The sequence below is a fragment of the Alligator mississippiensis genome, chromosome 3 (genome assembly GCF_030867095.1).
Source record: "Alligator mississippiensis isolate rAllMis1 chromosome 3, rAllMis1, whole genome shotgun sequence".
Lineage (NCBI taxonomy): Eukaryota > Metazoa > Chordata > Crocodylia > Alligatoridae > Alligator > Alligator mississippiensis.
In genome coordinates, this window is record NC_081826.1 from 189,367,522 (window position 1) to 189,384,112 (window position 16,591).

At 40.8% G+C, this 16,591-nt stretch overlaps 1 protein-coding gene across 3 annotated transcripts in view; it reads right to left on the minus strand.

The window, feature by feature from the left end:
- Nucleotides 1–16,591, minus strand: part of RIC1 (RIC1 homolog, RAB6A GEF complex partner 1) — a 93,259-nt gene that overhangs the window by 61,365 nt on the left and 15,303 nt on the right. For all 3 annotated transcript variants that reach the window (XM_019478084.2, XM_019478085.2, XM_006268895.4), the window contains exons 2-3: nt 10,301–10,408; nt 1,866–1,942 (exon numbers count right to left, since the gene is read on the minus strand). In XM_019478084.2, coding sequence (XP_019333629.1) covers nt 1,866–1,942; nt 10,301–10,408 — 185 coding nt within the window. The remainder of the gene's footprint in view (nt 1–1,865; nt 1,943–10,300; nt 10,409–16,591) is intronic.

Here is a 16,591-nt window from a genome sequence, read left to right on the forward strand (position 1 = left end):
CACACAATAAATTAGGACTTTTAAAGTTCTGTGAACTAACTACATAATCCTGGCATTTGTCTACAGTATATTAAATAGATCAGACAAGTTGTAGAAAGTGTACAATTAGTTATGAAATACAAAGTAAATTCAGCTTTCTTTCTAGACACCCGATAAAGAGTGATAAAGACCTAAGTGAATAGGTGAAATATGCACTGCAGAGTATACAAACAAACAAGCAAAAACATCTAAAACAACCTTCTGCTCAACTGAGCAGAAATTCATTTGAAAATCAGTTAATATGCCTGCAGCTGTTTCCCACCCCCTATTGGCAACAACAGTACTGTATACTGGATCAATTCCTTATACATCACCAAAAAGTAAACATCTGCCCTCTATCTTGCATTCAAAGCACAAATAGCTATGAAAGTTAAAAATACTTCTGGTATAGCTTATAAAAATCAGTGTTCTCTTATAGAAGCACCACTTTAGGGTAGATTTTATTTGCTTTCCACCACATGTTGCAAATCTTACAAGGGGAGCATAATAAACCCTTAAGTTATTACTAGAGTAAGTTGCTTACTATAGTTGAAAGTTGCCTCTCCCGTTGAGTGAGGCTTCAGTATATTACTTCCAGTGGCTAAACAGAATGGGGACAGAACAACTTCCCACTGCTTCTATCTAAGCAAACAACAGATATCTTCACTCCTTTAGTGGAAACTGCAGCAACAGCATGCCATGGAAAAATGGAAACTCAACTATTGGCATCAGCATTTTCTAGCAACTAGCAAGTATAGATAGCATTATTCCCCACCTTTATAACAATGCTTTCTCGACCACCAACAATTGAGCCATAATAGAAAAGGAGGCAAAGGATACATCCTATCCATCAATGACTGAAATCTATTAGGAAAGTGAAGGTTTTATGCTGATAACACACAAGCAGCAAGTACCAAAACTATTTTGTTTGAAGACTAAGCAATTATTTCAAGATCTGGCTGGTGGAGTTGCAACCTGATTTAACATTTTTTCCTGCCAATTCACACTTAACCAGGAAGCAGGAGAGTTACAATTAAGTTTCAGATTGGATATTATATCTTCTAATATTTGCCATGTTAGCTTTAGAAAATGATCCATAATTTAGATCTCTGCAGTTTATTTTAAATAACTGTTTAAAATAAAGAAGTCTGAATAAAAAAGGGTGATAGTGCTTACTTTTTCTGGTATTAAATGCATGTAACACCTGATGAAATTAAGATACAGAATTAGGCAACCCATATATCACTATAATAGGACTCTTGATCTCTTTACAAGTGAACCTGAGATTACTGCTTCTGCCTAATCAATGTCACTTTTCCATCCACACCTTGCTCCTATTGCATATTTTGTTTGATAGAAGCAAACTTGTTTGTGCCATGAAGATGCTGAAAGCAACTTTGCATGTTTCCCAGACGTGGAATTAAAAGTCCAGTAGTGCTGAACTGTAAGAAACTACAAACACAATACAGAACCCAGTTCAACTAAGATCTAAGGGCAATCCTGGAGGCTAAGCCTGTGAAAATGAAAATTCTATGACTACAGCAAATGGTAGAGTCTGTGGCAAACATCATGGTGCTGGAATTGTAGAACAAGAGGCTCACAGTAAAATTTCTTCCTTCATCATAACTATGGAATCAAAGTTCATCGTTGTTTTAAGAAAATAAGGTTTCTCAGCTATGTAAAAGAGAGCATATTATCAGACACAAATAGCATTAGACCACATTTAAACTGTAACAATTTGGTTTATTTCAAATACTAATTGCTTACAATAAAACATGTTTTAAGGTTTATGCAGAAGTACTTTTTTGCAGTTTGTTATGCAGAGAAAACAAATTGAAGAAACTTACTTGGGGTACATGGGCTCATAAAGGTACTTGTCTCTTGCTGATGGGATATCAAAAAATAAGATGTATCCATTTGCAGTCTGAAAGAAAGAGAGAGAGATTAGCTGCATCTTATTAGCATTGTATTTAGGACATTCCATGTAAACTTAAAGGAACTGTAGCCAGAACCATCAGAGAAACCTCAAAACATTTTACATACTAAACAAAACAGCCGGCAAGAAACAATCCTTAGCTACTTTCACGTAACAATCCCACCAAAACAGATGCAACACTATGATCCTACTAAAGATACTTAATATAACATGCCAATTCTGAAAGGGAGGCTTCAGTTAACCTTAGTCTTTGATCAGTAAACTGTTTCTAAATCCGTGGGGTAACCAAGATGAGGCACCTGCCCTCAGCACCAACTTGTGGTAGGCACATATAGGCAGAGCTGTCTCTAGGGTGGGGGCAAATCAGGTAACCACCCTGGGCCCTGCACTTTGGGGGACACTGCCACGGCCACCGACTCCATGCTCCAGCCGCTTGCCTTCTCCCCCGCTCCTGGTGGCTCGCCACCCCCCCAGCCCTGCATGGGCTGATATGCCTCAGGCCCCGCACACCCCTAGTGACAGCTCTGCACTCAGGAAAAAGCAATACAATCACTACTGCATGGTATGGAAGCAACAGCAAACTGCCCTGTACGTGTGGTAGTTGTCCCAGGCACTGATTTATGTTGTTATTTTCTGTTCTGAATAGGCCGGGGCAGGCAATTATTTTGGGCTGAGGGCCGCTTACTAAATTTTGGCAAGCCAACGAGGGCCGCATGATAGGTAGCCAAGGGCAGATTAATATTAATTTTCTAAATTTTTTAGGGGCCCCGCAGGCTGGATAGAATGGCCTGGCAGGCCGCATCTGGCTCCCAGGCCACATTTTGCCCACCCCTGGAAATGCCCATCATAGAAATTCACGTTCCTTTCTGATAAAATTTACTGTCACCACATGAATCTAAAAGAGCAAGGCAAAAATAGTAAATCTGTTCAAATATTGTGATCTGTTGATACTAGGGGACTAAGGCCCTGATTTTTAAGTGGTATTTAGACATGTCAAGATGCTGTAAGGAAACTAGGAAGGATTTTCAAGGACACCCAACTCCCAACCAAGGACCGCTGGTGCAAAAAGGAATCAACAGTGATTAAGGTACCCAGTTCCTGTCTTTTCAATGGTTTGGGGGAAAGGGTGGGTGGGTGCTGGTTGTAGCCGTTTTGGTCTAAGGACATAGGTAGGCAAGGTTCTTTGGGTAGATGTGATATCTTTTATTAGACACTACTTCATACTCAGTTGGTCTAATAAAAGATAGCACATCTACCCAAATAACTTTTTCAATGGTTTGGCTTTACAATACAATTTTGCAGGAACTGATAGGTATTTAGGTATCCAAGATACAGGACAATGTTCAGTGAGATTTTCAAAATCACTTCCCTTCCTTTGCATTCCATTGGAATTGGGTACCTACGTTCTTTTAAAAAACTGTCACAAAGCAACTTCAAGACTGCATACAAAGAACAACACCTACAATAAACTCTAGTGTATCATATTTCCTGGTATATAAGACATTTTCCTCCCCCTCAAAAAATGAGGTCTAAAATTAAGGTATGCCTAATTTGTTACCTAGGCAAAGCTAGGTAACAAAAATAATTGAATTCACTGTATAATTAAATTTATGTTAAAATCTTTTTCTCCCACAATTTTACCCTTTTTGAAAGGTGCATCTTATAATACAGAAATATCGGCAGACTCAGCACCTGACTGGAAGAGACAGAAAAAGACCTGCTTGTATACTAGAGCACCATAATTCAAGCAGAGCTCAACCTTTGCAAAATTACATGAAAGTAGCTTTAATCTAGTTTGATATAGTAGATATGAACTGTTTAGTCATTACAATTTACATGAAAAATTAGAGCTCCGTTCAGCACTGACCAGATAACCAGGAATGGTCCCAAATCAGCCAGCCAGCAGTTTCTTATCAGAAATTTAGATCATTTAGATAAACAGTCAAATGTATTTCAACTAAGCTATGTTTTATTCCAGTTATTTTAATACTGGATGGGTATTAACTCCAAACAACAGGACTGAAGGCAAGAAGCAGTGAAATGAAAGGTTTCAAATTTCTTTCCAGGGCTGGTTTCCTGTTTTTCAGTTAAGTAGTTTAGCTCATTAGTTTAGACTTTTTTCCACCTATAAACTTATAGTTTGCAATACATTCTATTTGTTTCAGCTTCAAACTAAACACAGAAACAAAGACAAATAAATAAATGTGATGGTTTTCATTCTTCAAAGCAGCTCTTTTTCCTTCAAGAAAACTAAGTATGTACTATATTAGTGACAGCAATTTAAGCTTCTCTATTTTTAGTCTTCATGAAGCAAAAACACAATATATTGTAAAGAAACTTAATGTGCATCTACTTCTAACATCTACACGAGTTCTTTCCATTACTGGGTGACTGTTTAAATATTTATTTCTGAGGTTATCTTATACAGGTAGGAAAAGTAAAACAATACTGTAAAGTATCTTCATATTGACATTCAGATACAAAAGGCCTTCCTGAATTCCATCCTCAGTACAAGCTGCTAACGTCAGAAGATTTGCTTGCTTATGAACAGGGCATCAAATGCCACCATATAGCTGCTCAAACTAAGGTAACTGAACATCTTTACTGTAAACTTGCTGCAAACAGGCCACTGTACTGCTTCAACTCAATATGTATATTATGTGAGACTGATTCTGTGGTAAATATTATCTTACTGGAACTGCAGACAGAGGCCTTGAGTAAAATTTCTTCCTTCGCAATAACTATGGGATCAAATTTCACCATATTTTTAAGAAACTAATGTCTTTCAGCTATATAAAAGGGAGCATATTACAAGACAAATTATCATTTTACACTGCCAATACCACTCCCTTCCTATCCCCCCCATCCTTGTATTTCAATAGACTATTGTAATGGCACGCCCTATTTGCTCCAAAAGTGTAAATATTCATTATTTTGCAAGGGATTTATCTATAGGATTCCCATTAATATTTTCACAGCATGAAACAGTTAACTCTGCTCCTACAGCTTTCTGTTAAGAGCTGGTCCCCATTACACTTGTGAGTAGTTGGGTCCTGAAGAGCAGAAGGCAGTAGAAGACTCACAGAGGACAGGCACCAGGACGGGAAGGATTCCGAATACAATGTATGCCCTGGGTTTGGACAGACTAGAGCTTCTTGGTTCTGTCGCATTGATCTATACTCCATATGAACATTCGGGCCCTAACATGATTCATGCTAGGACTCAGCCAGAGGTAATGTCAGAAAAGAGGAAGAAAGGAACCAAGAGAAAAGCAGCAGCCCAAGAAAACTAAAGAAAAAAAAGGAAACAGAGTAGAATGTCTTGGAGATCCGGACTGAGATCTGGGTCTGCTGCTGTCAACACAAAGAAAAGTCGAGATGAAAAAATGCAGCAAGGCAGACAACTTTGGAATCATTCCAATTTTAGTAATAGCCCCTTTTATTATTTCAAGAAACTACTGCTGCTTGGGGTGAGTGTATTTAGTATTAAAGCTTACTTAACAAGGTCTCCATTAACAATACCTAGAAGTTTTCAAGGAGCACCAAAGACTTACTTAAGTGAGGGCCAACAACTGTCAGCAGGCAAGCCTCCCTGAGGACCACTCCAATCCCTTTTCCTTACCCAATTTGATGCTGTACTTTCTGCTCCTTGCCCTGTGTTCCATGACTGATCTGATGCTTTGTTTTCTGTTCCCTGCCCTATCTGGCACTGCACTGCCTATCCCCTCCCCAATCTGCCACATGCCCCACAAAGCTGCTGCCCAGGCCACAGGTTGCCCAGCCCTGGCCCACTTGAAAAACAATATGAGATTCTTACTCAGAGATCATATGATGCAAAAGATGTACCTTATTGATATATTTTGGTAGAGAAGTTAAGTGCTAATTAGATGTTGCCTCAAACAATTTGATACTCAACCTTATGTGATTAAATAAAGACATGAGAATTTCTAAGAGTTTCCTATCAGTTAACGTCCTTGAACAATATCATTCCTGTTAGAACGCCTAGAAGAGCGTTAGAAGAGATTTCACCGCTCTTTACCGTCTGGTATGTTTACAATTTGAACAAGATACTGATTTTTGTTCTGCTCTTAGCTCCCTGCATGGTAGCAAGGTGGAGACAATCATGAGGTTACCTCCCTGAACTGGACCAAGCAGGGATGAGCACATGCTTAGCTCTTCACGCAAAGGGAGGCAGGAAGCAAGCACTTAGGCCTTAACATAGAGACTAGCAGGGACAACAGTGAGCTTATCTAGGAGACAAGCCTGCACCTACGTCTTGCATAGAAGACAGGCAGGGAAGAATGAGTGCTTGTTTCCTCGTACCCTACAGCACCCTGTTAAGAAAAACTGCCCTAGAGGGTCGTCTATACATGGGAATGTTCTGTAAGCCCTTAAAAGCATCCTCCCCTTGTTACACAATTAATTTCACTTGATGCTCAGCTGAAGTGAGTCTTTGTACTGCCAACTAGCAAGATTTTCCCAACTAATTATAGCTCTTCCAAGTCCCCCGTTTACAACTGAGGCCTCGTTGTACCAGGCCCAGTATAAATACAGCAACTGTCAATTCTAACTCCGGAAACATAATTTAACCCAGTAAGATAAGTAAATGGCACAGACCAGCACAATGTGGCCAAGTAAAGAAGCAAGTCAGCAGCAGCACCAATAAACAGACTCCTAACCCAAAGTTTAAAGATTTAAAGATTAAAGTGCTTTATCCATATACTTTTGCAAATTCACTTCCTCCATCATATTCCATCAGCAAAATAGTAGCAAATAATTATTTTATAAAATAAAAAAAAAAAAAAAAAGTGTTACACTGCCCATTAGGATTCTCAGGCAGAAGTGCATGTTACTATTTGACCAAAGCTGTTGATTCCCTGAACTAGCTGGATTTTTTTTAATTAAATTTTTCATTTGCTGCAAGACACAGAAAAATTGTATGATTTCTATCATGTTAGTTAACATTATTCACTCCCTTGGGTGAAAAGAACAGTCAACCTGAACGCCAGATTTGAGGTGTTTTATTTAAAATGGAATATATTCTGGCAAAATATAAAAGCAGCTTGTGTTTCTAGGTCAATATTCATTGGAGAACTCAAAGCTCTTTACTTGCTCTATTCTTTGTCAGCAAAAAGGTAAAAAATATCATTTAAAAAAACCTGATGAAAACAAAGCCAAGTCTAAGACAGAAATAAAGAGAACTCTTAAAAAAAAATACTGCTAAATGAGGCATCACAATCTTCCTAAGAAAGACCCTCTATACATGCCCTGTTTCACATTACTGGAAGAATATCTGATCTTCATTCAATCTAGGCTGACCTACCAAAAAAACCCAAAACAAAAACAAAAACAAAAAACCACAAACCAAAATCAAACAAACAAAATCAAAATTCAACAAATGATGCAACTTTACATCACAACATAAGATCTAAAGGCTGCCTACTTGGAAAGTACTGGACCATGTTCAGAATCCAAGACAGCTCTAAATCAACCTGTATGGTCCCTAAATCCACAAAAAAACAAGGACAGAGTAAACCGGAAGTAAACCTTATAAGACAAAGGCAGTGCAGAAGTTATAATGGCAGGACAGAGGAAGAAGCAGCAATGGTTTAAGACCAGAAAAGAAACGCACATATTCTTAGTATGTAAAGGTCTGTAGAAGCCGTTATATTCTCCAATTAGGTCACCACTCTACTGTTTGTAAGACTATCTGGAGCTTTAAAGTGAAAAAAGCTACTTCTTATATTAACTTTCTATTGAGAAAATGCAAAATATTGTTTCTAGGATCAACATAATTAATCTTTTACATCAATTTGATGATTTGATCATTTTAGCCTATTGACTGGATTACTTCTTAAATCATTCTTAAATCTTAGAACCTTTATTTGATAATTGTGTTATTCCATTTTGAATTTAACCTTGTAAAATCATGCTAGATTAGTATAGTATAGTAAATTATTCTGTTGCTCATTTACTATTGGGAAAATATTAATAACGCCACTAGTATAACTTCTTTAAAGCCAGGGAAAGATTCATCCATCCCAAAGAGCTTTAGACCTCTTCCTCCTCTATGCCACATACAAATTGTACGTATGACTGATACTGAACCAGCCTGCCCCATACGTGGATAAACACCTAATCTCCGAACAGAGCAGCTTTTCCCATGGAGGGGAAAGGGGAGAAAATCAGTAATGAGCCAGCTGCTCAATCTAACTCAGCATATTAAGAATGGGTTTGAAAGAAACCAAATCACAGGAGCCTTGTTAGTTAACACAACAGCTGCCTATGGTACAGTTACTCACTGCCTATTCCTCCATGAGACCCTGGAAATGACAAAAGATCTACACCTGACAGGGCTTATACCAACCCTGTTCAGAAACAGACTTTTTTGTCAACCTGGATGGGAAGCAAAGCAGATGAAGGCAACAGATTAATGGCATCCCCCAAGGAAACGTATGTGCACTGTTGTTATATAACATCTACATAAATGACTAACCAACCGATTTGGAAACAGAACGTTTCATCTATGCAGATGACCAGTGCATAAAACAGGCCAAAACGCTGCCTTCAACCATGTTAAAAAATTCCTAAGCAAGGCACTACTTGGCCTAACCTCAAACTACATTGAAAACCAATTATGCGCCAACTCAGTGAAAGCACAAGCACATGCCTTCCATCTGAAAAACCATGAGGCCAACTGTCAGCTAAACATTACTTGGTCCAGGATTTCACTATCCCACCATCCAAACCTAGTAAATCATGGAGTCATCCTCAATCAAACCCTCTCGCACAAAGAACACACCATGAAGACAAAGGCAAAGTTGAATACCCGTAACAACGTACTATATAAGTTCACCAACTTGAAATGGTTGGGTCGCTACCTCCCCATCTGAACTACTACTCTGGCTCTCAGCTTTTCCTCTGCTGAGTATGCATGCCCTGTATGGGAGAGATCCACACATGCTAAGCACCCCAACCCCATTCTGAATGATAGCTGCTAATGCATCACAGGATGTCTGAAGCCTACCAGCCTAAACAGCATGTACCAGCTGGCTAGCATAGCTTCACCTGACAACAGAAGACCAGTGGCCAGCAGCATAGAATGATTGAGAGAAACTGAAGATACAAGACTCTGACTGCATTACCATTCTGCAGCACACAAATATCTGAAGTCATACAAGAGCTTCCTCACGAGCACCCAACTTCTTGATACCACACCCAAGGAGACACAACCACACTTGTAGAATGAGAAGCTGAAGAAAATACCCAACAGCAAAAAAAAAAAAAAAAAAAAGGACATTCCAGCCAGGGACTGACAAACCATGGCTCAGGTGGCAATGTCTCAACTACCTATGTATTGGAATCAGACACTCCAAGGAACTAATGAAGAAGTGGGGTTATACCATTGGCTTAACCACCTGTAACTCTAACACAGAGCCTCAGACTTTGCACCTGCTGCAATGCCCACTGCTTGAAGGCACATGTACAAGGAAACAAGGAAAGATCTCGCAAAGTACAATAAACAAGCACAAACTTTTGCAACAAAATGGTCAAAAGTGGTGTAGCAAGACAAGAACATGGTTTCTCTACAACTCACTTCTGCTGGAATGCCTATACATCCTAATACCTGACAAGCTACGTTACTCATCAAGCAAAACACACACACATTATTACTACCTAATTCTTCCTTTATCCATTTCCACCTGGTTCCTTCATCCATTAGCTGAGTTTTGCCTAGAAACTCCTCAGAGGTAGGGATTCTCTTTGAATTTCTGTCAAAACAATGCCTGGTACAACAAAGTGATGAACCATGAATGGGACTCCTAAGAGTTATTGTAATGCTAATTAACAATGATATTCTCCAAGTTAAAGTTAAAAATTAGCCTTCCTTTCTTATTTTCATTATACATATCAGGGTTGTCCAACTGGAAGTCTGCAGGCTTCTGCCTGGCCATAGTTCCCACCCATTGTTCCTGATGCTGTGGCAGCCAAGATCTCCAGGTTCTCCTGCTTTGGGTTCTGCATCCTGCTCCTGGAGGTACTGCGTACATGGCAGGGGGAGATCCAGGCAGCCCATGTAGCAACGGAGAGAGGCTTGGCTGCCCACATGACCTGGAGGGAGCACTCCGGGGGTGTGCAGACAAGGGGTCTGTGGCCTGTGCAGCCCCATTCCCACCCATACCCATATGCACATCATGCTAAAAACTTGCTTGCTATATACCAGATAAATACTGGTTATGATTTATGCTGTTGGATAGGATACTGGTTGTGTTAATGAATGCTAAATCTCTGTTACATTTTCTCTACTAGTTTAACACTACAGCAGTAAAAAAAAGTCTCTACTTACTGAAACAGCTATCATAGTGCTGTCAGACCTCCATTCTGCTTGTTTATAGGATCCAAACTGAGAAGCCGATTTTGTCAATTCCTTGTAGCTTACAATTAGTACACTGGGCTGGAGAAAAAAGAAGAACAGTGGTTACATTTCATGTTTGAAGAACAATGGACTGTTGGTTTTACTTCTGTATCACAAAATAAAGCATCAAGTTATATACTACATAAAGCAGGGGTTCTCAATCCCTGGGCCACAGCCCAGTGTTGGGCTGTGGCGGGTTGGCTGCTGGTCTGCAGCATGGTCAGCTGTCGGACTGGAAGTGGCCACATACCAGCAAGCCACAGTCCACCAGAGCTGGACAGAGAGGTTGCGGCTCCTTCTGCAGGGCCCACAGCATGGCTGCGCAGGCGGCGGCAAATGCAGAGCTCCCAAGGAGCTCCTGTAAGTGTATTTACGATGCGAGTTCGGCATTCGTGAATATTTGAAACCGCAAATGCCAAACCCATAAAAAGGCAAGGGTTTCCTGTAAGTTACTGTGGTGCACTGTGACCAGTGGGGTGCTCCAAGGCTCTGTCCTTGGGTCCATACGCTTTAACATCTTTATTAACAATTTAGACATAGGTGTCAGAAGCAGAATGGCCAAGCTCACTGATGACACCAAACTTCGGGGTACAGCGTCCACACCTGAGGACAGGCTAGTGATCCAGGCCAACCTCAACAGGCTCAGAAAATGGGTGGACGAAAACCTGATGGCATTCCACACTGAAAAATGCAAGGTGCTTTACCTTGGGAGGAAAAAAAACCCTGCAGCACACTTATAGGCTCAGCACTGCTATGCTTGCTAGCACCACGGCCGAAAAGGACTTGGGGGTCATCATTGACCACAAGATGAATATGAGCCACCAATTTGATGTCATCAGCTGGTAAAGCAAGCAAAACTCTGGCTTGCATCCATAGATGCTTCTCAAGAAAATCCCAGGATGTCATCCTCCCACTGTACTCAGCCTTGGTGAAGCCACATCTAGAGTACTGCATCCAATTCTGGGCTCCACAATTTAAAAAGGATGTGGAAAAACTTGAGAGAGTCCAGAGGAGACCCACGCATATGATCAGAGGACAGGAGAACAGGTCCTATGATGACAGGCTCAGAGCCACAGGACTCTTCAGCCTGGAAAAGCGCAGGCTCAGGCGGGACGTGGTGGCTGCTTGTAACTATGTAAGGGGTGTACGTCAGGATCTGGCAGAATGCCTGTTCACCAGAGCGCCCCACAGGATGACAAGGTCCAACGGTCACAAACTCCTCCAAGACCATTTCAGGCTGGACATAAGGAAAAACACCTTTACCATCTGAGCCCCCAAGGCCTGGAATAAACTCCCTCCAGAGGTGGTGCAAGCATCTACTCTGGACTCTTAAGAAACAGTTGTATGTCTACCTTGCTAGGATCCTTTGACCTCAGCTGACTTCCTGCCCCTGGGGCAGGGGGCTGGACTTGATGATCCTCCAAGGTCCCTTCCAGCCCTAGTGTCTATGAAATCTATGGAAGTAGCAAAAGCTGACATTGCAAAACTAACTGTCCCAAATTTTCTGAGAATGTGTCACTATACCACCAGATAAATGAATACTTCCTCAATTTCTTTTTTTAAACACAGGAATTAAATGCACAAATCACAATAAAGAAAAAAGAAGCTTGTTGATCACATACACAAATACTGCCTCATAATGCATAAGCATGAAGGAGTCAAATTTATGTTAGACAGGCAGCCTTCATCATCTACTAAAACAAATTTGAAGTAGCCATTTCACCATTATCACTTAGTTCCACAGACTGAAATTCAATAGCATGCCTCCACAGATAGTAAAAGGTGTTAGTTATAAGGAAGGATGCATTCTGACAGACCTGGCAAAGAAGAAACTGAATACATTCTAGGGAAAGCTATGTTCCTGTATATCAACATGTGAAATCAAGATGAAATAGCTGGCAGGACTAGCACAACAGAAACCCGAGTAGATACTCAGAAATGCAATACAAACCCAGAAGTAGGACTGTTTGTGCTGATCAGTCTTTACAAGTAGCTCAAAGCAACAACATCTTCAAAACACACTACAGCTGGACAGTAGACCTGTGTGAAGCAGAAAGCATTCACTCTGGATTTGGATTCAGCGATTTGGAGGGACAGCGATTTGATTTGAATCACTGTCCCGCTTCTATTCAGCCGAATCTGAAGATATTTGGCACTGAATCTTATTCGGCCATAGACTATACAGGCAGGCAGTGCTGGCAGAAGCAGCTAGTAGAGCAGCCAGATGAGCCCCGGCTTAAGCCAGCAGCCCCAGGAGAAGCCGTGGCTCATCTGGCTGCTCCCCCGGCTGCGCCCTCTGCTGGGGCAAGGCAGGCAGTGCTGGCAGCCCCAGAAGAAGCCACAGGGGCTGGGGGAAATTGAACTGGGAACTGAGGGGAAGCCCCTGTTCGCTCCCTCAGTCCCAGATCATTCCCCCTAGCTCCCAGTTCAATCCCCCAGCCCCTGCCAGTACAGCCTGCCTCACCCTGGCAGGGGGGCAGCTGGGGGAGCCGCCAGATGAGCTGCAGCTTGAACTGGCAGCCCCAGGAGAAGCCACGGGGGCTGGGGCAAATGATCAGGGAGCTGGGGAAACAAACAGGGGCTTCTCCCCAGCTCCCAGTACAATCCCCCCAGCTCCCGCGGCTTCTCCCGGGGCTGCCAGCACTGCCTGCCTTGTCCCAGCCGGGGAGCAGCCAGGGGAGCTGCGGCTTCTCCCAGTGCTGCCGGCTCAAGCCAGGGTTGGTCCGGCTGCTCCCCCGGCACTGCCTAGTGCCTGCCTGTACAGTCTATGGCCGAATCTCTCAGAATCAATTTGAAGGCTTCCAATTCTATTCAGAGAGATTAATGGATTTCCCAATACAGATTTGGAGATTCAGCCGCCGAATTGGGCCGAGTCTCCTCTGAATTGAATCGGCTATCAGAGCTCTGCACAGCTCTACTGGACAGATAGGTAGCCTCCCTACTGCATTCACAGAATAAAACAGGAAACCCATTTGGCTTCCAAAGCAATGTTATATTTAGGATCTCCTACAGATGCACTGCCGAGTTACCCTTTCAATATCTTACTAATGTAAAATTGGGATATATCTACATGATTTTAAATTCAGTATTGGTATTGGACTGCATCATCTGGGACATACTGTTAAAAAAATACTCACATTATATATACTCATATGTGCCTGTGCATTATTTCAACAAAAAGGTTGCGTTAAATCATAATGGGTTTAAACAAGAAATGCATGTTGTACCTTTTATTTTTCCAGTTAGGAGATGGTATTCATGCCCACTCAAAACTAAATCCTGTACAGAAAGAGCCCAGAAATCTGGTGTGGCTCTCACAATTGTTTTCAATGCTGAAGTTCACAAAACTTTGCAAGCAAACCTGCAAGTCTGCTTGTGAAGAAAGCCACATGGGTAATTTTTCAGACCTGGGCTTGATAAACTTTCTAGCTCCCAAAATGAAGAAACCTACAAAAGAAATTTTGAGAGCTCCAACAGCTTTCCCTGAACTATGTTATGCACATGCCCTAACCTGGGATAAAAATACTGGGAAGTCTTCAGAATAATGTGCTTGGAAACAAAGACAGACAATGTGAACAAATCTAGTTATAGGCATTTGTAATATGATACAAATGGACTGCAGTTCCCAACAGATATGTTAATCCTCCTCACTCTTAATTCTATCATGCTGAAAGTCTGCTAGCCTTTAACATGTTATTCAAGTTGAGAATCTACCTCTGAAAGCCTATTAAGTCTATATTTTTTTTGTAAAACTCATTTATCCTAGAGTACATTCCAAATCATGTTAATGTGAACCATGACTAGATAACAGAAAAAAAAGTTGTATGTTTAAAATTCAAAAGCAAGCAAAAATTCAAGATTCTCACTAAAACTGGCAGACAATTGTATTCCCCAACATGTATGGTTATTCATGCATATTAAATAGAGTTGTTACCATACCACAACAGTGACCCAATGTTTGCCCTAGAAACAACTTAGCATTTACATCTAACAACATATTAGCTACAAGGGAGGAATGCATAGCTAGGCAAGACGCTAGGAAGAGAATACAAAAGCCAGACCTGTCACAGAATGACAGATGTAGAACAGAGATAGGGTGGGGAGTTAAAAGTCTAATGGTGTCACCAGCTGAACAAACAAAATCAAGTTGGCTGGTGAAATAAGAAAGACTGATAGAGCAAATATGATCCAGGAGGATATGGCTTTTACTGATAAAGCATCTTATCTTGGGTAAGTGCACAAAACATACTTCTATTAAAAACTCTGACCAGTTCAAATCCTGATGCATCTTAATCCTCAGGGCCATGTGAACTTCTGACTGAAATGAGATGCCTGAAGTGCAACAGGAATCTGTTCCTTTATTCTTAGATTTTTTTCCTCATCCTATAGTAAGAAGCAAAGAGGAGAAAAGATAATACTTGACTGTGTTTTCTTACTAGTGTCTAAGAAAGAGAAGCCCAACAAACAGGGGAAAGGAATAAGCTACCTGAACATTCAGTTGTGCGGTCTAAAGATGTCATTTAATGACCTCAGCTCTAAGCAGAGAGAGATTGCCAAGGAGATTTAACATATAGCACTGACTGAACTACTAGCTGACAACAGATGCAGTCTACAGCTTAAGGCTGACAAGAGCATAACAACCCCCCACATAAGATGTGGTGAGAAAACAAACTGGCATTTTCTAAAAAAGGACTCCACATAGCATTCCCAGGCAGAGCCAACCAAAGCAAGCTTTTGCCATACACTGGACATTCAATGACATTTATTTCCCTTGATAAAGACTCCGTAACATGGAAAAAAAAATATTGTGAACATACTTTTTCCATATGAAAGCCAACAATGTAGGGTAGGCTGCCCCCATTGTGTTTTACTCAGCAGGGATATAAAAGGTGTTGATAGCTAAGGAGAGAAGAGACACTCATGGCACAACAGCAGGGAACTTCTACTAAACCCTGCCAAGGGTAAAGGTACAATTTATCCTCCTTGATTTTAAAGCTTACCGACTTACTTAAAAGAATTAAACTCATTCCAGCCTTGGAACTGGCCACCCATGCAGCATTTGTATAGAAACTCTATCAATCCAATCTAAGAGAACTTCAAAATACTACGTTAGGGTAAAGGCCATAAAGGCAAGTTTATTCTTTTTTGCTTCTTTCCTTGCCATTTTCATCCCACCAGCCCACTAGCCCCTACTGGCATTTCCCCTATCAATCAAACACTTATTCTACTTAGATATATTTTTAACTTTGAAAAAGTCAAAAAGGACATTATTTCTTTTTCACTGTTTAATTTGCTAGATTTTCTTCCTTTGTCCTCTCTCTACTGAATCAACTATCTGCCACTCTCTTCAGAGGCACTGCTCAACTCCAAACTCTGTTTCATAGTCTGGTAAGCTCCTCCCCTGCAACTCTTGTCTTAGTAGAAAAGGGTGAGAGATGGTTTGGGGGGTGAGCTTTGTTGTTGTTGGATGGTTGGATTTTTGTGCTGGTGCCAGAAAGGGCTAGATAAGATCCCAGGAGCTGAGAGGGTGCCAAGACAGACTGTTCCCAGCCATTCCATCAGCTCTGGCTTCAAGACTAATGAAGACTATTTCATGACCAACTCAAAATGTAAGAGTTACATTACCCAACAGCAGCAGTACAGCTAACCTATGAGTGAATATAGTATTGATTTAATCAACTGTAATGCTGATCCTGGCTTTCAATCTACTTCTACACAAAAGGTATCCTTAACTGAAGTGGTTTCAAATTCCTTGATGGCAATTATGCTTCCAAGGCTTAACACCAGAACAAAATGAAATACTTATCTATCTGAACACACTCATTTCTCACACTTTCCTCATGTAAACAAATGAACAGTAATTCTATTATGAAGGGTTTGTAAACATTTAGTTCTAATAGATCAAGCAGCACAATTTTTAAAAGTGCTCAGTTCATTGAGAGTGATACAGAATTGAATTCTGAAGATGGCAGTCAACTACATATGGAATATTTCTGTTTCAAATCCCCAAAAGAATTTCCATTTTTATGTAAATGCCTACTCAAAGCATTTGAAGTCAAAACATGAATGCTGTTCTGAGGGGACACTGCATAAATTGGAAAGACTGGAAATTTGGGAATACCATGTTCAGGCAAAGTATTATGCTTTTTCCTTCCATTTTCATATTTATAGTCAGCTTTAAGTTTTGGGGGGGGGGGGCTTGTTTTTGGTTGTTTTTTTTTT